Source organism: Podarcis gaigeae, assembly GCF_964106915.1.
Source record: "Podarcis gaigeae genome assembly, chromosome: 1".
NCBI lineage: Eukaryota > Metazoa > Chordata > Lepidosauria > Squamata > Lacertidae > Podarcis > Podarcis gaigeae.
In genome coordinates this window covers 68268761-68290613 of record NC_139678.1, presented here as the reverse complement: position 1 = coordinate 68290613, position 21853 = coordinate 68268761, and the positions used below count along the sequence as shown (strand labels likewise).

Here is a 21853-nt window from a genome sequence, read left to right as displayed (position 1 = left end):
TTCCATCTCCTATATATACATCAGCGGTAGCATATCTGAGGCTCTGGTGCAATTTTACAGAGGCACTTGGGACATTCAAGAGCTTACAAGAGACTAAGGTCATCTGGCTCCAGGGCTACATTTGATTACCCAAACCATCCAAATATTTAACAATGTGTGAGAAAGAAAACCCTGTTTAAAAAGCTTTCAGCCTGGTTTGTATATTGCATGGGGGGGGGGTGTCTTCTCTATTATGCCATAACACCCTCAAAAGTTCTTCAGCAGTAGGGTGAAGACATGAAACAGCACAGCAGTGGATTTGGGATGCTTATTTTTAGCAGAATAGAGTTATACTCAGTCAAGGAAATTAAACAGAATTTTCAAATGCACTTTGTCTCCTATGTGAGTTAATGCTACGCTGTTTTGATTTGATTTCTCCTCATGGCTATGTATTTACATAAATTCATCACAGGCCCACATATGGGGTGCACATTTTGCATCTCCTGGTGTACGTATATTTATTTTACTCATGTGATTTACATTACCTCAAATGTACGTGGAGTAAATAAACAAGCCAAATAAATTCTAAATGTGGATAAAAACCATACTTCTCAACAGAGTGAACCTATTATTGATTCAAATACCCATATTTCTCCTTTTATAGTGAACCAAGCCTACAGTGTGCAGAATGTTGACTAAAATGAAATGTGTAAGACGGGGCTTTAAGTTGCATATTCTGGGTAAGAACCAAGCACACACAAAGGCTTCCAAACAGGTCTCCCCAGCTAGGCAAGGAACTGAAGGTATTGCACTTGGAGTTGCCATCTCTGATCCCAGGAGGTGCCCCAAGCCCACTTCAGAAAGCTGTAATTGCAATGATCAGCTTTTTTTGAGAAACGAGAGGCTTGATTTTGTGCCCCTTGCTTCTCCCTTTGCAACAGATTGATATGATTACTTATCTGTAGAGGAGTAAACACAGCTCCTCCAGCACTGGCCTGAAACTGGCCGGGTGGGGTCAGCACGATGCTCACAGGGGTCCTGCTCTTCGTTTGATTATTGTGATATAATTTTCCTTAATAAAGGAAACACAAAGTGACTCATAATGAAAATATAAAGGAATTCAAAGTCGTTTACTACAAGTCTAAAACAAAAAAACAAAGAGAGAGGTTTGCAAATATTAAGAGCTGCATGTGGACTGCTGCTTGGGAGGGAAAAGACCATAGGGGTGCTGAAGGCTGGATGAGAATTCAAATTCGCAACAAGAACAAAACTAAATATTATAGTTATCGGTAGAATTTAGCAGTGCAACATGTGTGCGACAATGAGCCAGCAAGAGTAGCAGAAACAATACAATGGCATGCTAGTTTTGTTCCACAATTTAGCTTTGTTTTGGAAAAAGAAAGAGGGCTGCAGCCAAATGAATTGCTCATAGGGATAATCATGAAACGTCTTCTGGATTCTTATTACTGCATACAGGCAGGGCTTTTCCGCAATGTCAAGAGAAGTTATTTATAGGCGGCAACAGGCGCCCAATGTGTTAATGAGGGACTAGTCTGCAGCCACGGTGAGTTGATGGGAGGCTATCGACATTTTTATTCACTACACTGCATTAGCTCTGAAGTAGGCACCACACAATTAGGGCCTTTTCATTTTGTGAAAATCAGCTCAGATTTAGCTCAATGTTCCGAATGGACGGAACTGCATCCCAACCAGAAAATAGCTTCAGGTTGGGGCAGAGGTACTGTGAGACTGGGATGTGCTCAGGACCAGCATTTTTATCTGTGTTCGGAGATTACTCCGGACTGTTTCCCAGCCATTATATGCATACTTCCCATGCCTTGGGCACCAGGTTGGTGAAGGCTGCCTCGAGGCCTAGTTTCCTCTATATTATCAGCATCTTGTAGCAAACTGTGTAAAGCTGATCACACTATCTCACAGACCTCCTTGCAACCATATTGCTATTCCTCTATAGCTGCAGAATCTCAAGGTGCGCTTCTGGAACGCACTACAGAACAATTTCCACCTTCTACAATTGTCTTAAGGCAATGTACAATAAAAAAGGCCAAAAAAAGGTTTTAAAACCCTAAAACAATACAAAATAGACACTCAAGGCATTTCCCACTTATCCAACTAAGAACAAAACCTGTTGGAACAAATATGACATCTGTTGTTTCCAAAAAGCACAGGTAGCAGGCACCTGCTGTATCACGACAGGGGACTTGCAGAAGAAACTCTTCCACAGACTGCAGGGATTTGTTGGGTACATAAGTGATTGTATATTATCCTACTTGTGTTTATGTTCCCCATTCATGCTTAACACCTGAACAGGAGTTGTCTGTGGATTGATCCAGGCTGCACATTTCTATCTGTGCACTTAAAAATATTTGGTGTGTGCTTAGTTATTTTACTTATAGGCAGCTTATTGTATATACAACCTCTTAAAGTCACAATTTGGAGTCTGCATGTAAAACGTGTACTGTGTGAAGTGACCCTAAACGAGCTAATAACATAGGAGCGTTGAACTCGTGCATCCTTCATGTCATTTCACTTTTATGAATATTATATATGTATTTTTTACAGATGCATTACTCACCTATTTGACATATCAACATATAACTAAAAGGGCAAAATATCTTAAGGAGTGCAGTTTTTTCGAGTGCTTTTACTTGAGAAAATGCACATTCCATGCAACACTGACAAGGCAATCCTATGCATGTTCCCCCAGAAGTAAGCTGAATCTCAAGGAAGCTTCCTCTCAAATGTACATGGGATTGCAGCCTCAGCAGATTTTAAGGTCTGTTTCCTCACAAGCTATTTTTGACTGTTTTATTCCCCTCATTCTTTGCTCGTGATCTTCAAGGTGCCACCTTGGTCACTTTGGTAGCTCTCTCCTTACATCACAGTTGCTGACGTGGGAAGTTTCTCTTTTGTGCAGTGCTGCACTGAAAGCTTTCTTTTAACAAAGAAAAACTGGTTATATGACATGCCCGATTTAATTCTCATTCCTGTTTCTTTTCTTATAAAATGTATATAAAAATGTTTTTATAAGACAGTATCTTACAAGCCAAACAATGTGTGTGTGTGTGTGTGTGTGTATACACACACACACACACACATACACTTCTGGTTCTTCAGTCCATCCCTGTTTAAGAGCTATGGAGAATTCTGGCAGCTTCCATACTGGGCCCTTGCTGTAAAATAGCCATGCTTTGTTCACTCACTTTTACAGGGAACCTGCATGACAGTATGATAAAAAATATGCTCCTCCCAGGTTATCAGTTTTCATTTTTGTCAAAGCTCAGAAAATCAGACCTTTTTAAATTAACAAATTCCCTCACTGTGTAGCTATTCGTACTAGTTGTACATCCAGCCACATTACCTTCTCTATTGGTCTATCTCACCTATCTAAGAATCAACTCTATCTTTTCCTTTTCAAATGCCTTTATATCCATTTTTCTTCTCTCCCCTTAAACTCTGCTAGATTTTAAAAACATGAACCTGATTTATTGTTATTATTATTCCAGCAAAAAGCTTGCGGTGTTCTCCCTAGTACCATTGTTTGCTACTACATACAGCCTTCAGCTGTGATCCAGCACAGGAGAAAAGAATGTAGGGTTTTAGGCAGGCAATCTGCTTCCACATGTGTTTTTTATTTTATGGTTCATGGTATCTATTAAACTATATGGATGTTTCACAACACAAATGTCTGAAAGAAAACAAATTAGAATCCACTATCTTAATTTGTAAGTTACAAAATACATAAACACAATGCTTCCTAAAATTGAGAAATCAATGTGTCCGTCTCAGGAGACAGAGCTGTTTCTTAGCCATTCTGAATGATTATGAACTGTATTTCAGTCCAAAAATAACATTTTTTTTAATCTACAGTTCCAGAAATGGATGTGAAACTTACATTGCTCCCTTTCCTACATATACACAAGAATAGCTGAAGTATCCTTACAATAATTTTGGAATTAATGGGCATGGAATAGATTTTCTCCGACCTAGAATAATATCATTTTACAGCTTATTTTCCCATTCAAGTGGAACAGAGAAAATGACCAGCTCTGCTTTCAGGTCTTTAGAATGACATTTTTACATATTTAAATCAAAATTGAGCTGTCATTTCCCTCTTTCTTTCTTTCTTTCTTTCTTTCTTTCTTTCTTTCTTTGCTATGAGCTGAAATCAGCACCCTTCCTTCTTCTCCTCCCATTTTTGAACAGCTTATGATATCAAAGAAGAGAGAAACTGAGGCCTATAAGAATCTAACCATAGACAGGACTTGGTGTACACCTGTCTGCAAGTAGACACACCAGAGATAAGCAACCTGTCAACCTCTAGATTCTGGTGCATCTCAATGCCCTTCAACCATTTATCATAGTCAATAGTCAGGGATGGTGGACGTTGTAACCACAGGTCCCCATTCCCTGAGCTACCACAAACCTAATGCATAAGATTGCGCACAAGCAGTTCCAGGTGTCTGGATTTGTGCCTTTTGAAAGGTGCACCCAGCGTTTTTAAAAATTTATTTAACATTGTTGCTGTTGTTGTTCAGACTCTGCCATAGGCCCAGAATGAAATTAACCAAAACAATGTTGAAACAATGCAAAAAAAAACACACCAGAATCAGGGGACGACTTTAGGGGTGGGTTATTGGGCTGTTGTTTTTATTTTGAGTATATATATATATTGTGGTTTTTATGTTTATATTTTCTGTAAACTGCCTTGAGACCTTCAGGTATAGGGTGGTATATTATTAATAATAATAATAATAATAATAATAATAATAATAATAATAATAATACTGTAAATGAGAATAAAACAGGATCAGGGAGTACAACAAACTTCAGCCAGCAAACAAACAAACAAAACAAAAACCTCAGCAAAATATTCAACAAACCCAGCATGATCCAAGAGCTCGCTGAAATAAAATCGCTTCAACGTGGCAACACAAAGCCATCGAAAGAGAAAATTCTTTCTGGTAGGAAATTGCAAAGTACTTCCAAAAAGAGCCTCCTCTCCCTGCTCCTCAAAAAATGACAAGAACCCACGGGTATTTCAAATGGTGAGGGGACACAGAGCAGTGTCTTTGAGGGAGATCTTAAACTCTGAGTTCATATTGTAACTTGTTTCTGCATATAGGCTGAGTGTTGCAGCAGTGACCTAGGTGCTTCCCCCAGTCTGGAGGTGGGTCTATTGGTCTGTAGGGTTTTGATTTATATTGAAATTATAACTTTATATTGTAGGTGACAAAGTCCTATGATAAACAGAATAGGACAAAAAATCAAGGAAAGGAAACATCAAATTAAGAATAACCCATTGCAGTTTGCTTCAGGAAAGGAGGAGACTTCAAATAGCATGCTTGTTCCTTGTTTTGGTCCTCAGGCTGCTTACTTCATGCTCAAGTCAGTTTTAAGAAAATAAACAGCTTCGCAGACATCTACTTCATTACAGACGCGATAATGATGGAACATATGATGCACGACATCATAACACAGTGATAAAACCTTCACCAAACACACTTTGCAGGCCATTCCCCCTCCCCTCAGTGTTTTGCAAGAGTCTGGGGAACTTTCTGCTGATACTAAAAGAGCCAGCCAGCTAGGATGTGGCACAAGAGAGAGAGAGAGAAAAATATCTCCCTAGCATCTCATGAAACGAACCTGTATAGCTCAGCCAACTGCCTTCGTCACTCTTACTGAAATATCCAGAAATGACTAATCCATACAAAAACACATTTTAAAAAGCTTTTAGAGATTCCACCCCACCACCTCCATCCCAAGCTGAAGCTGATGGCCTGTCTGTGTCCAAGAAGGGCATTTTCTCTCTAGAGTCTTGTTGAAATATAAGCTTGGATGGGCAACTGCAGTAACCTGGTTGATTTGATTAGCTACTCATTCACTGAAACTGTTATGACTTCAGGAAACAAAGACTGGCTTGGTACAAACAACTTTCCTTCTGAGGCTAGCAGCCCTCGGTGATGATGTTTTGAGCAGCAGAATTCATTTAAGGCTACCATAAATGTCACTGTCATAACTGCATCAGACAGACCTGAAGGTCAGAGTTGACATTACATCAATGACGGTTCATTTATTATATCACTGTCTGCTTGTTTGGTGTGTGTTTTTTTAAAGTCATTAAAAGGGGTTGCTTTATGTATTCCAAAACAAAAAACAAAAACATTTTAAAATAATCATGATTACTTCCAGGGAGCTACAGAAGCTAAAGAACTAAACTTACAATAATTTCAGTAAAATCAGATGAAAATTGCCCTGGTGGTTGCTATGGTCTGTATACACAGAAAGGAAGACTCTACCAAAGCCAAGTTGCTGAGATCTAGAAGCTTGAAAAAGGAACTTGTTTCCTCTCTCTGAGCAGCCAAATGCAGCTAGTGAAGGCACCTGACTTTATCATGGCCAGACTAGATGTAAGTCTGCTTCCACACTAGGCAAACAATGCAGAGACTGCTTTGTGCCTACCACAAGGGTTATGGTGAAGATGCAATTAGTTCCAAAAGACTGCTAAGAGGTGAATTGGACCTTCCCCTTCACACATACAACATCTATGCCACAAGCACTAGTGGGATGTACTCATAGGAAAAGTGCAATACATTCTCCAAAACCTTCAGATGACGTTCAGAAGCAATAGGATGTCAATCAGTGATTGACATCCATCAAAGTTCAAAGGATGTTGCTGTAACCACCAATCACCTAATCAGTGATTACGGCAACCTCAATTGAAGATGTGCTATCAGCACCCATCAGCTGATTGGCGCTGGGAGCGCACATTCCAAGAGGTTCCTTGTAACCAAAGATCAGCTGATTGACAGCAATAATTGAGCTTCTATGTGGTCTTGGCAGTGGGGAACTTGTCCTAAAACTGGAGCAAAAATGAAATGTCCTGCTTCCCAGTGGTAATGCCACTCAGATATGGTTCCTACCAAAAACTAATTCATTTGCAAAAGTAGGGGATAAGAACAAGCCACATTTGAAATGTTATTTCTTCTTAACCCCATATTTCCATAAACCCTTAGATAACTGTAAAATGATATGCAAATTCACAACAAAATTCTGTATCACACAGCATTTAAATGGCTACTAGATATATCATGGGTCAGAATCACTAACAGGTGATTTAACATTTGGGTCATAGAGCTTGACACAATGTACAGAAACCACAATTAAATTATGTAAAATGTTCATCTGCCAGCTCCAAAATTTTTTCCCATATTCCTAGCCTTTGACTTCTCTCTCTCTCTCTCTCTCTCTCTCTCTCTCTCTCTCGTATTTTTTGTCAACCCCACAACTGAACTACCAGATGTTCAACCTGATATTATTTAGCTTACTTTAAAAAAGCATGAAAGCAAAAATGAGGGACTGAAGAAATCTCATTAATGCATATTAACTGAGAACAGAATTCTTGCACATTGAAGCCAGCTTTGACCTTAGACCACACTAAGCCACAGACCTATTGCAAGACATGCAATCTTGACTTCTCAAAACCCGAAGGAAGAATGTGCCATGCAGTGCTAGAGTTTAAGCTTAATTTAATTTTGCAAGTTACTTTTTGCTTTTAAAAGTGACAAATAAATGTCATAAGCAGCAGCAGCAAATCCCTGCCTCACATCTGTATGCACCCCTGGTTTCTTCCCTACTCCCTCTTTGTATCCAGGATTTTTAGGCATACGGTAGAGACTCAGAGCAGCCCAAGGATGTCCCTACAGATTGCTAGGACTTCACACCCATGTTTGTAGCATTCAACAAGGACACTGGAGATGACTGCAAGGCACAGCAGTGGTTTAGTAAGGTACAGGGATGGGTGCAGGCTATGTTAGATGCCTGCCATTCATGTTTCAGCATTTTGCTGCAAGACTTCTTATACTGGAAGTGAATGGCACAAACAACTCCCCAGGTCTGCACCAGACACTTCAATTATTTCTGGAATGGCCCTCAAGCTAATGAAAAAGGAACCAGTCCTAGGTTGTGTCCTCAAATGCTTCTACTCCCACTATATCTGGACACACGAGAAGCCAGACTGTTTTTCTCCAAGAGGGGAGGGGTTTTGCCCATAATCCCTGGAGGAAAGTCTGCATGAAACAGGTTGTGCACAAACACAAGCATTTTTAACATGCTAATGATAGTTCTTTTCCCACTTGTTTTCCCAACTGATGCGGCTTAACTGTGTACAGTCTTGTTCACAACTGCCTTTTCCAAAATGTGTATCTGCTAAAGCAGTTATGCCTATCATTGTCCCTGACTACTGGCCATGCTGGAGGTCAACAACATCTGAAGGACCACAGGGCAGCCACTCGTGTGCTAAAGTATAGTCTGCCTGCTCATTAGAAAGAGAAAGGCGTGGTTTAAAGTGGCCACCAAAGCGATGCAAATTAATCTGAAATGCATTTTACCAGAAATGAAACCTCTGTGGTGACTAGTGTCAGTAGCCCAACAGCAACTCAGTTTTTTTTTACAACTAAAATATTTAAAAACTTATCTTGTCGCATATTGCATATTCTATGTGTATTCACTCTATATCAGCTTGGAAAATCGGTGAGCATACCACCCACCTTAAAACAGCAGTGGCTCTTCAGATGTTGTTGGAACTCCAATTCCCATCGGCTCCAACCAGCATGGCCAATGGTCAGGGAAGATGGGATATGAAGTCCAGCAACACCTGGAAGGTCACAAGTTCCCCATGCCTTCCCTGTGCCAGCACTGTCCATTATTTTATGATCCCAAGGTTTTTTCCTGGTATATGGCTATTCCTTGTTTCATAGGAAGTCTACCCTTCCCTGCGGCGGGACTTCCCTTCCTGTTCATTACGTGGAGAATGAATATCGTGCTACAGGGAGTAGCGAGAGTACAGAGCTAAATCTCAGCCACTGCAAAGGCTTTATAGCATTGGGTTGCATGAAACAGCAGTCTTATTCACATTGCACTTGGTTCCAAAACAGTTTAGTCAAAACACAAAATGATGCTAACTGTGAAGGAAGCATTTTGTGTGCATGCCTCTGAAATATCATTTAAAATTTCCAATTCGAATCAGCAGTGTGTTTTTCCAGCATCATTATTGGAGATGAATGATACATCAAAAAAGAGTTACAGAGTATTCCCAGAAGGTGAAGAAAACTGACTCTCAGGAACTTGTGAAAGACCAAGTAGAGAAATTAGGTATTTGGAGAACCCGTAGGCAAATGCTGGTTAGCGTAATTTCACAAGCGTTTGGAAGGGGAACAATAAACCCTTGATCTGGTTCAACATCCAGTCTGTGCAATGTACAACCTCAGTCAGTGCGACGTATAAGCAAGATAGATGAAGCTGTCTGATATTTTTGTCTTTGTCATTCATAATTTTGTCAAGTGCAACCCCACCAGTGTGATCAATTTGGAAAGCAGTCAGGAAAAGAAGTCAAATTCCAGCAAAAATGTAAAACACACAGCCTCCCACGGACCACGAAGTCTGGGCAAAATTGACTCAGGATCCCAGCAAGGAAGGCCAGTTTTTTCCCTTCTGGTATAAATTTGTTCATGCTTTAGCGAATGTTGTGAGTCTCCACAGTAAATTCAAAAATCATGAAACTGTCAGAAGCAAGAACAATGGAAAAATAAACCTACAGAAATAAAGAGGGATAAAACCCTTTGACAAAAGGCTTGCATATGATTACAGAACCCCCTCAAAAAAGATGTCTCTCTACTTTTTAATAAATATATTGCTAAATCAAATAACTTATTTTATTTGTCAGTCTATGGCCACTCAATAAAACTTCTGAGAACAGCTAACAAATGATGTACAGTATGTATTATTTATAGCATAGTATATCATACATTGTACCTAATCCCACACGTTCTTTGCTGGATAGCTCAGTTGGTTAGAGCATGGGCTGATAAGGCCAACATTAAGGGTTAGAATAGCGCTGGAACTGGGCTGGTGCAGCACCACTGAAACATGCAGACATGATCCTATGGAATGTTCCTACAGCAGAAAGTAACATTAAATGGTGGGACCTCTGAGCTCTGTCTAGGTATTTGCTGAAGAGCTGAAAGAGCTACAATGCCACTTTTACTTAGCAGAAAGTGGAAAATGTTTCTTAGAAGAAGGATTGTGCATATTAAGAAATAACCTCCAACATTTTACAAATGCTTAGAAGAAATCACGTAATTCAAAAAGTGTAGCAGGGCAAGAGAGGAAATAAATTTCTTTGAATACATACTATTATATTCACATTAGACTTCTACTGAAAAAGATCAATAAGAAAGGTCCATGCCAACAATTCATGATAAACATAGCCCTATAATCATTCTTTTGTTCAAGAGTGAATCAAGGGGGCACTAATTAATAGACCAGTGATTCTCAACACCATGGCACAAATAATGCTCCCATTACTATAAAAGAGCTAATAAACAGCCTAAGGAGGTATTGTAATAGGGGACGAACCCACTGTCAGTTGCAATATGGTTCCTCCCACACGTCCTACTAAAAGAAACAGCAAGATATCAGATCATTAGTCTCACTAACCTGTGGTGTCATTCCATGGCAGATATACATGATCGGAATATTTTCTGTGTCTGGCCCTTGATCAAGACACAAATCACTTTTCAGAGAATTCTGCAGCTACAGAGTACAGGCAGTGGAAGAAAAAGAGAGAGGAAAAAGAGAATACATGCTTGTTAAAATAGGACAAGTATTATACTTGATCAAAGTTATATCTTGGCAATAAAATTTTAACTACCTATAGGCAGTAAAATACAAAATTGTTTGAATGTTTAATAATGTGATGCTACAGTATCATGTATAATGCACCATTTACATTCAAGATTACAATTCTCTAAAATCTTTGTATCACTAGGATCCCAACACCACAAGCAAATTTATGATTACTTATTTTATTATTGTATTGTTTCTGGCATTGGCCTTTTCTTGGTTACTCTTTAGTGGAGGTCCTAAATGATAAGAAGGAAAAGCCATGGCTCTTAGTACTTATGACAGGATAGGTTAAGGATATTTCCTATCCTCTACACATGCCCTCCAATTCACCAAAAGAGCCTTTCGGGGGGAATCAGAGACCCTCCTGAACAAGGTGGATTGTGGGCTGGGGGATGCTAAGGGAGTGAGGAAATTTGCTCAAAAGAACATTTATGGGAGGTAAAGTTCCTCATCCCCTCATCCCAATAGCAACTCCTTGCATTCCATCACGGTTTGTTCAGGAGGGCCCAAGACCAGGGAGGCATTCTTTTTGGGGGGTGGGGAGAACAGGTGGTTTCCATTACCTCCAAGTTAATTTATCATAGGATCCAAGCAACCTTGCATGTCATGATTCTATTTTCACACACACACAGAGTATCAAATGTGGTGACAGTGATAATAATACAACAAAACAACAACACCACAAACTTTATCCAGTCTGTATAACGTTTACTGTACATGCAGCTTGTTAAGATAGAGTTGTACATTTATCCACTCCATGTTTACAGTATCTCCAGGCTTTGTCTTGCACATGGCACCTTAGTATGTTTGTTGTTTTAATGGTTATAAGTCTATCTCTACTCTAGCTACTATTCTAGTAAGTTTGGTTTTATATTTATAAGCCAGTTTGTGGTGTTGTTTTGTTGTATGATTCTATTCTTGGCATATCAATATATGTAAGAAGAGAACATAAGAATAGTCATGTCAGATTATTCCAATGGCATGTCTAATCTATATTGTGATAGGAAACCCACATGCATGACCTGAGAGTAAACTCCTCTCCTATAGTAGTTCCTCAGAAACTAATATTCAGAGGCATATTGCCTCTGATCCTGGAGACAGTATAAGCCATCATGACTAGCAGTTATCAATAAACTAATGTTTCATGTCTTTGTTTAATCTCCTTTTAAATACATCTATAAATCTGGTCTGGGAAAGACTCCTCAATGTAACTCCAGGAGTGATCCTGGAATCTGTGTAGACAATACTGAACTAGGTGGGCCATTGAGCTGATCGGGTGAAAGGCAGATTCTCATGTTCCAAAAGGTCTCCGTTTCATGAAAATAATGTAGACAGACAGAAATGCCAACATTAATCCCAAACTTTTAAGCCTGTGAATAAATACCCTAAAAACAATGCAGCTGCATGTATCAACACCAATGAGGGCTTGGTCAAATATGTCAATTTGCAAAGGCTTTTCTGACAAATCTAGAGGACAAATGATTTTAGAAAAGCAAGCAATGCACACAGTGTGACAAAAGTACACTTGGAAACTAGATGAACAGCTGCATTCACTACTTATCTTTCCTGCGTCAAGACAATTTCATGTCTTGCAGCAGTACCCTTTAGTATTTCAGATTTCTTTCAGAACTTCTTTGAGAAGCCTGGCACGGTTGATACCTTTGCAGGGCTGATCTGGGCTTTTAATTTATGCCTGTCAAATAAATGTTGGATTTATCCAACAAGTGTGTGACAGAAAACTCAGTTATTCCATGGGCTTGTTCTGGTTTTAACCCCGTTTTTATATCCTTGATCACAGAGGCCTTAGGCATCATCACAAACAATAAGAAACACTCTTTTTATAAAGTGAGAAACCAACTCAGTTTTTATGAGAGTCTGAGTTAACTTTAGATCTCTGGTGTTTAAAAAAGAAACCATCTTGTCAAACATAGAATTATTTTTGCCTGTGGTCATACTGTAAGTTTTTATTTTATTTTTAGCTTTCGTTAAGTGCACTACAGTTGGACTAACATGTATACATAATTAGGAACAGGCTGTTAACCTGAGAATAAAAATCTATTTTATTAATTTTATTTGGAGGCACTTTCTGACAGCTAGAACACTGCTATCTTTCTCATCTTTTCAATGCTGAGTTTCATGAGAAAAGGTACTATGTGGAATACAATGAACCTTAAGTGTAATTAAAATGCACAAATGTCAAATTCATCATGCATTATCTAGCAGAGGAGTTACAAGACTGAGGGACTAGCAATTCTCTTGTTTTAATTTCTGTGCTTTTAATGGGAATGTTTTGGTGCACATTTTAATCATGGCCCTTTACATTTTAATGGTATCATTTTATTCCATATTTTAATTATGATGTAGTTTTAATTATTCCTTAGTTTAACAATGTTATACAGATTGTTTTTATGTTTTGTAAACTGCTCAAAAGCCATCTGGGCATTAAGAAGTATTATATTATTAATAAAACAATACAATTTCAGGTGTCCTAGAGATGCATTCCAGTCTGGGGTGCTTCTGGAACCTGCATTGCTCCTGGATTGCCTTGAGCCAATTACAGCTATGATGGATTTGCTCAAATTCATTTGGTGTACCATCTTTCCTAGAGAAAGCCGATTGGGCCATTGCACACATGACTTGGTCACATCCAGATCTGATGACTACAATACACTCTACATTGGGCTGAATTTGAAAGGAGTACAGAAAACACTCTTGCAAAAGCCACAATTTTCCAGGGTTTGCTTTTCCAAGTCTCTTATTTTAACTTTATTCAATCTGCTCTGGCTTACCAACTGATTTCTGGGCTCAGCTCAAAATGCTGGCAGTTACAAATGTAGCCCTAAATATTTAGGAAGAGGATATTTGAAGCCCCATCTTCTCTCACATGAATCTGCCCCCAACTCGGTGTTTTTCACTGATAACACTAAGTCATGAATTTGTTTGAATGTCCGAACGCAACCCAGCAGGCTAACCATGGCTTGTAATGGGAGGTAACAAACCGCAATATGAAGAATGTACGCATTCTAAATGTCAGATCACATTGGCTATTGTTAAATAGCTCTATAAATAACCACTTGCATAGGGCGAGGAAGAACTTCCCTCAGATGACCCAGCAAAGAAGAGTTACAGAAGTCTTTCCTTTCTGCCCCTCCACTTGTAGGCTACAGACGACTATGCTTTGGTACCTGTGTGGGCATCAGGTTTCTACTTTAAAAGGACTCAAAACACACCAGAAACAGAGATGATACAGCAGCACATGCATGTGCGAGGCAGAGTAGCACAATCACACCTATGTCAAACAACAAGCAGCCAAACAGTTAAATAAATGAACCAAAAACATGACCTGCAAGTTTGTCCTGTGGCTGCTATCTGGGAGAATTATTTCCCACAGCGATGAATAATCAAGGTAAATAAGCAGGACTCTTACCACTCCATAGGCAACAGTGTCTGAGTACATTCTCATTTCTGGATACACGCTGACAAGGTACCACCTAAAGGTCTTGCACTGAAGCTTTTTCCTCAAGGCTTTCCTCTCAGAAATATCACCAATGTCAATTCCAGAATCCTGTGCACATTGACCAAAAAACATGTCAGAGATATAAAAGCCATCCTTCTGCTCTCTGGCAGTTCGTGTTACAATTCTCTGTGCTCTTTTGTACAGTTCATTGAAAGGGGGGAAAAGAAACATAGGGATGTGCACTGAAGCATGATTAGCATACTTTAGCTGCCTAAAATAAATAGGTATTTCATACAAAATCTGAGGTATTTGTGTCAGTGTGTTTAAACATAAAAGACACCATCATTTGGGGGCCTGATCCAGAATATTTTACATTCAGTGGGTTAGTTCTCACTGACTTCAATGGATTTTGAATCAAGTTCCACAGTAATAATGTCATTGAAGCAATTCTAAGATTCAAAAACAATTGGTATATATAAAAGCAAGTTGTCCTGGAAACCACCTTTCTATCGGCAAAGGTATGGTCTATTTCAAAAATTCAATTGTTGGGCAAATGTGGATGTTTGGCTTTTGTATTTCTCTGCAACAATTAGAAATCCTGCCCACCTTTTTCTGTTTGTTGAATGTTTTCCCCAGGGAGGCTCGCTTGCTGCCTACATTATATATCCTTAGGCATCAGGCAAAAACATTCCTCTTCTCCCAGCCCTTTGGCTAATTAAGCAATCTATGGCCCTTTAAACTGTGTGTCTGTGAGGGGTATTGTTTTTGTTGGTTACTATCTTGCATATTTTTATGTTTTTATATCGTGAACTGCCCTGTGGTCCTCGGATGACGGGCGGCATAGAAATTTAATTAACCGCAACAACAACGATTTCAGTTGCCATTTTTGTTGAAGGAATTTGCAAAACCTTTCCCCCCTCCCCTTTTCATTGCATTTTATGGCTAAGCCTTGGCTGGTGTAACACAGTTTTGTGGAGTTCAAGATACACGAGTTTCATAAAGAGCCTGTAAGTGGAGATCAATAATTTATCTAATTATAGCTATGCGGTAGAGATTTCTAGAGAGGCATCTAAATGCAAATTCAGGACCGGTCTTTGACAGGAAATAAAATGAGACATTCTTACTGTAGATTATGTCGTCACACACAGCTCAAAATACTCAAACAAAATAAAGAATAAATAAACTTTACACAAAAATATTTATTATCAGGTAGGTTAGGAAATGAGCCTTGCTCAGGCAATAAATATCTGCAGTCCTCATAACCTGCCGGGAAAAGGATTATTGTCACACACACCCTCCACCTTTCTCATGCTGATAGTGACTTGAAAAAGACCTGGCACTGCACAGGGATGCTTGCCCCATGGGTTCAGTGTTGATGGGACCACAGGCACACATGCAACAGGGAAAGGGGGCTAGGGAAGAAGAGGGTTAGCCTATAGCAGGCTCGCAGGCTCCAGTATACTTAAGAGATTGAAGGTCCCTCAATATGTCCTTTTTCAAGTGCATTCATGATTATTTGTGCCCATGGTGATTTTGAAGAGGTCACATGTGATCCCACCTTCAGTGCTGTTTGTGCCTGCTAAAGTTTTGTGGTGGTTGCACTGATTCTATTTCCAACCAATGCATATTCCATAACTTCCTTTTGAAATCCTTTAACTTTTTACACCACAAATGCTCTGGCTTCTTTTTGTCCCATTTTTTTTGCTCCTCCAGACGGCAGTAATGTAGTGACATTAGGGGAGCACCGCACAACAATAAATCCACCAGTAATGCAGTATTAGTGTGTCAAGAGTATGTTGCAGAAAATACTTGCACTCCAACAACAGTCTAGAGGGACCACGAGAATTTTATGTCTACACTGAATTTGGGTGTCTGCATGATGGCTGGTTTATGTAGCCTTAAATTATTTGGAGATACAGAAGCATTTCACATTGGTATATAGAAATAATTATTTTATAAGGTATAAATATGAATTGATATACGTATGTAACAAATCCACGTTTCAGTTCTCACCCAATTAATAGTATTTGGGGACAAAGATGTTTTACAATGAAGCAATAGCCTGCCTGGCATGTTGTGTTAAGCTAGCTCCTGTATTTGAATAACACATTGTTGTTTGCTGCAGAGAGTTAGTGTGTGTGTGTGTGTGTGTGTGTGTGTGTGTGTGTGTGTGCATCTGTACATTTTGCATGCACACAAAAGCTCATACCAATAACAAACTTAGTTGGTCTCTAAGGTGCTGCTGGAAGGAATTTCTTTATTTTGTTTCGACTATGGCAGTCCAACATGGCTACCTACCTATAATACAGGGCTGTCCAACTTCCAAGAGACTGTGATCTACAACCTCTATAAAAAAAAAAAACAACTGGCAGTGATCTACCTATTGGATTGACCAGAGTTGTTGAGCTGTTTTTTTTTTTGGGGGGGGGGGGAATCCCGCAGTCGACCAGGATCAACCAGGGGCATCCTGTGATTGACCGGTAAATCACAATTGACTTGTCGGACAGGCCTGGTATAATACATTTTTGAACATTATTTTCACAAAAATGTGGGGAATTGGAACTAAGGTATTGTGATCGTATCAGTGTTCATTCACAACCCACCTCTTGAGGAATATTCCATGCCATATAAACATGGCTTTTAAATTCATCCATCCAGACTTCAGCCACTCGGAGTGCATTTCTTCGGACATGAGTAGTGAGGTCTTCTGTATATGGCTTATGAGCTCGTTCAATGTGGGCAATCCTAGAGCAAGGAAGAACTTCAACGCTGCCACCACACTGCCATACCTAGAAACAAATAAATTGGCCAGTTTAGAGAATTCCATTATATCCAAAACGTCAATATTTTCAGCCTATTGTTGGATTTCAAAATTTACAAGGAAATATTTGAGGTTTATAATCTGCTACAGTCCTTTAAGTGTGAAAAGTGTGCTATGACTATGCACCTCTTCAGTGCTTTAGTTGAATTATAAACCTAAATCTAACTCTGACAGTCACTGGGAAACTCAAGCCAAATGTGAGTACCTTTGTAGACTTTCACACATACAACTATAGTGGACAAGTAACTGCATCCTTTTTCAACTATTTAATCTTACCCTATGTCAGTTTACTTGGAAGTAAGAAGCACTGAGTTTGCTTATGATTGCAGCCAATGCCATCCTTACAAAGACAAGATGCCCATATACTCAGTTCTGTGAATTTTTGTACCATATGCTTGTGACTAAGTATCTTCTGCAAGAACAAAACGCTTTTAGAATGAAATCAGAAATGTGGGGGCCACATTTACGTAATGAAGCTGAACAAATGGAACCACAACTTGCAGTGAAAACACTAGGGCATTTGTGTTAAGATGACCCAAACTGTACCGAGTAAAAGACTGGAGTAAATTTATTATTTATTTGAAAGAATATTGTAAACACTTAACAACACTAACAGGACTGGCTTAAAGGTTTGTCAGTTAAAAACAGAAACTTATTTACAACGATAAGGAATCTTAAAGAAAAAGGAAAGGTAGATGGGGGGAATGAAAAATGTGGATGAAATTATAATTGGGAGTTAAAATGTCAGTTGGGAGGGATGGGGGGGTGGAGTCGTCGACTCTAGAGAGTCCGAATATAGGTAATGTAAAGATATATATAATCACACGGTGTTTTTTAAAAAAATGAAAATGCTAATAAATATTATAATAAATAAACGAACTGTACCGAGTAAATAAAACCAATACAGAAGACCCTCTTCTAGGACAAAGAGAAACAAAAGAGGGCACCTTTCTACAGTGCTCTTCTGCAAGGTAATGCAGACTGGTCTCTCATCCCATCTCTATTGAGAATAGGTGACAGGCTATCTGAATACTGCATTCTGAAATAGAGCCTTGAGTTTTCCAGGCTTGTCTACCCACTATTCATATTCTATATCAGAAAAGCATTCTGTTCAGAGATCTATTTTATACATTTAGGCCTTTTGGCTTGAACACTCATTTAGGCATTTGGCAGCATCCGAGGCTAGGAGAATGTGGCATGGATTCAGGATGTTTACAAGGCCTATTTTTTTGGGCCGTTGCCTAATTACATCCAGCATATGCTGGGAGACAAGAAAGAGCTTTGCTATTCATGCTTACAAGACGACAATTGCTCCCCCACCCCCGAGAAATCTGCAGTGCCCTCAAAACAAGGACTCGGGCTTGCTTTGGTCTCAAGGGCATCAAACCTCTACACAAATAAGTAAGAAGCAATCACCAGTAGTATAAATGTAGGTAGAAGAATAATGAAAAAGATCCCACCATTTGTTTTGTACCAGAAAGAGAATAAATAATAATTGAGAAAACTTCTGAATGCCATCCAAATTGTGCCCGGAATTTGGAATTCCAAATTACCTGGTCTTGCTTTCAAAGTGGAGCTAATGCATTAGGAATCACCATCTACCATTCTAATTTTTTTTTGTTTTTATAGAAAGCTCTCAGTTTTGTGCAGAGTGTGGTGTGCTGCAGCTTTCTGTTGCTTAACTTCATTCCATAATTTCCTCACTGTTTGCTGATGCACATGAGCACACTGATAATGAAACTAATTACTTAGGCAGGTGGTGGGTTCTGCCTTGCTGGCAATGCACTCCTCTGGGAGTTTACTCAGAAATAAATTCTGCAGTTTTCAGTGGGGCTCATTCCCGAGTAAGTATGTTTAGTATTACAGCTTGGAGGTCTTCAAGCAGAGGTTGGACTGGACAGACAACTGTTGGGGGAAGATGCTCTAGCTCTGAGATTCCTGCAATGAGCAGGGAGTTAGACCAGAAGGCCTAGAAAGCTAACTCAATGATTCTATGATTTTGAAGGCCAGAAAAAGGCAATCTTGATTGATTATGCTGATGGTTGCAACAATATTCTTTTTGTGTGGCTTTCTATCGACGTGTGTGTACCTTGATAAAACACTGCCGCTGCCACACACAGACACACACACGAGCCAGATGTGAGCACACACTACAAATCAGGAAATGTATCATGAGGACATGTCAGAGTGATTAACAAAGGATTCCAGCAGAGTCAAAGAAGCTGGTAGAGGTAAGAAGGCTTCCTTCCAAAAAAGGGTCTGGTTCAAATGGAGAGAATGAAAAGGAACACAAACTTTGGCAAAATCAAAAGTACATGCAGACCATAAGGGAAGCTTAAAAAGAATTTGAGGAACATATTTCTAGTTTCAAACATTATCGGCTCTGCTCTGGAAACAAAGCCTGCAACAGAGACTAAATTCAAGGCTAAGTTTGACAGACAGGATTTTGTCATTGTCCCTCTTTTGGGGGGCAGTATTTTATCAACACACTTCGCTTGTTGGCAACTTGGAGTGGCCAAGTAAAACAAATGAACTGAAGGAATAAAAATCTGTGGCAAATGGAACATTTCATAGTTCTGGAATTAGTTTTAGAAATTCTCCTAGTTGGCCAGGTTTCAAGAAGAAAGGAGCTCTGGACAGAGCAAACACATTGAGGGGGAAATGTGGGACTGAATTGAAGAAATTGACTCTTCTGTATAAATATATATCCTATGTCATAATATGATACACATTGGAAAATTTGGTTTTAAGATAACCAATAAACAGTATTTTTTACTGTAGAAACACTATACTTTTAAACAGCTTTGCTATACCTGTTCTGAAAAAATAGGCAATCTTCATTTTTACAGTCACCAACTAATTGCAGCTTGGGAGATATGACAGTAGAGGTTTTCTTTTCCCCTGCCCTTCCTACAACCCTGTTGGTCTTTCATTAGTGAATTAGATTATTCTTTTATTTTTTCAGGCCATTCGCAAGGGGGGTGGGATCAGGCAGGTATAGCACATGCTGCCTGAGAATTATGTTGCCACTAAAGCATGGATGATGCCTTAAAGACCAACAAAGTGCAAAGCTCAACTATGGCATGAGACTAAAAGGGGGAAAAGAGCTTTACATTTAAAAACAACTGCACATTTTAATGAGTTAGAAACAGGAGGTGACATTTAAGATGCTCCTTCACAGTCTCTTTGATTTCATTATTAATTCCGTAATTTAACTACAAAATGAAGCTGCATATGGGTTTTTTTAATCACACACTCACCCCAGCCTGATTGAACACATGCTTTAATATGGTTTGTAAACAGCAATTATCCAGTTTCTGAGTAAACTCCAATTAATCAAACCTATTGGTCTTCCCTTTCTTGTCTAAACACTGTCAGTCTTTGTTCTATTTCTGAAGTCTTATTAATTACACTGCTTCAAGGAGCGTGAATTCACTTAAAATCTTAAATGTTAAGCAGGAGCTGTCAAGACAAGGGCTGATAGAAGAAGCTGGTTGTGCAGAGCTGATTCAAAACCCAATCTAATTACTTATAAGGGGAAATGTCCCAGCCTCTGTTGAAAATGTGATGAATGTTTTACAAATATTGGCCTAAATACATCCGGTGTGCTAAAAAAATAGAAGTAAACGCTTAGGGCTTTTACATTTTAAAGGGGAAACATTGTCCTTTTGTTAGATTTAACATACATGATGAAAAGTTTAAAATAGTTATACATGATGTGTATACTAAAACAGCTTCTATGAGATTTTGAGTGTAGTACAGCATAGTGACTTAAGGATTATCAGCCAACCAATCATGAGCTCATCAAGCAGATTTGACCTTGGTCAAGTCACTAGCCTCCCTTGTAATATGGGGATATCGACATGGCTGTACCTTACAGGAGAGTTATAAGGATGATTAATACAGGAGGAAAGAGCCCAAAGTATGCCCAAAGTCCCAGGTTCAATTCCAGGCATATGTAGTTTATAGAAGTAGCATTACAGGGAAAGATCGTTGCACGAAACCCTGGAGAGCAGCTGCAAGTCAAGCACATCAGGACTTGGGTTGGATTGGCCAATGACACAGACTAACACAACTTCATTTATATCCCAACTCTCCTCCAAGGAGCTCAAGGTGGTGTGCAGTTCTCCCTCCTCCATTCCATCCTTGCAACAACCCTGTGATGTAGGTCAGACTGAGAGGCTGTGACTGGCCCAAGGTCACACACTGAGTTTCATGGTCACATGGGGACTAGAACCCTAGTCTCCCAGGTCCTAGTCCTACACTACATGGCTGAAAACTGTAAAGTGCCCTGAAAGGATAGAGTGGGAATTAAAGATGAATGTAAATATTAGTGGAGCCAGTAGTGTGGCCACTGTCAGCATTAGCTACCAATAGGCAAAGTATGCTCAGCTGTGCTCATCTTGGCTTACACTGGGAGAAACACTGCAGTACTGTTTTCCCCCCAATGCACATATTTTCTAAATTAGAAAATCCATCTGGGTTAGGCAGAGACTGAAGCAAGTGCTACCCACTGAAATCTACCCTAACAAGTGTACCCTGTGAAGGACAGCCTATTATTATTATAAATATTGCTGTTGTATTCGATGTTTTAGTACAATATTTGCTATTACAACATAAATTTTGATTGCACACTATCCTGAAATAACAAACAGGATGGAAGGTGGTATATAAATGTTTAGGAAAATATTCCTAAGTAAAATCTATTTCTAAGTATTTGGAATTCAGTGCCCTTTTATCAAGCTACACTGACTTCTGTAACAGAAACAAACAACTTTCAGACCATTTGTTTTGATCTTTAAAACCCATTAATAATCTTACAGTCATAATCAATTACTGAATAGATGCTAGCAAGACATCCTTAGTTAAAAAGGAACTTACGGGAACAAGCT

The 21853-nt window shown here is 39.2% G+C and overlaps 1 protein-coding gene across 1 annotated transcript in view; it reads right to left on the bottom strand.

Annotated features, from left to right (window-relative positions):
* Positions 1–21853, bottom strand: part of GALNT18 (polypeptide N-acetylgalactosaminyltransferase 18) — a 258857-nt gene that overhangs the window by 29077 nt on the left and 207927 nt on the right. The window contains exons 7-9 of the mRNA XM_083725220.1: positions 16744–16929; positions 14111–14248; positions 10495–10590 (exon numbers count right to left, since the gene is read on the bottom strand). Of these exons, the coding sequence (XP_083581346.1) occupies positions 10495–10590; positions 14111–14248; positions 16744–16929 (420 nt within the window). The remainder of the gene's footprint in view (positions 1–10494; positions 10591–14110; positions 14249–16743; positions 16930–21853) is intronic.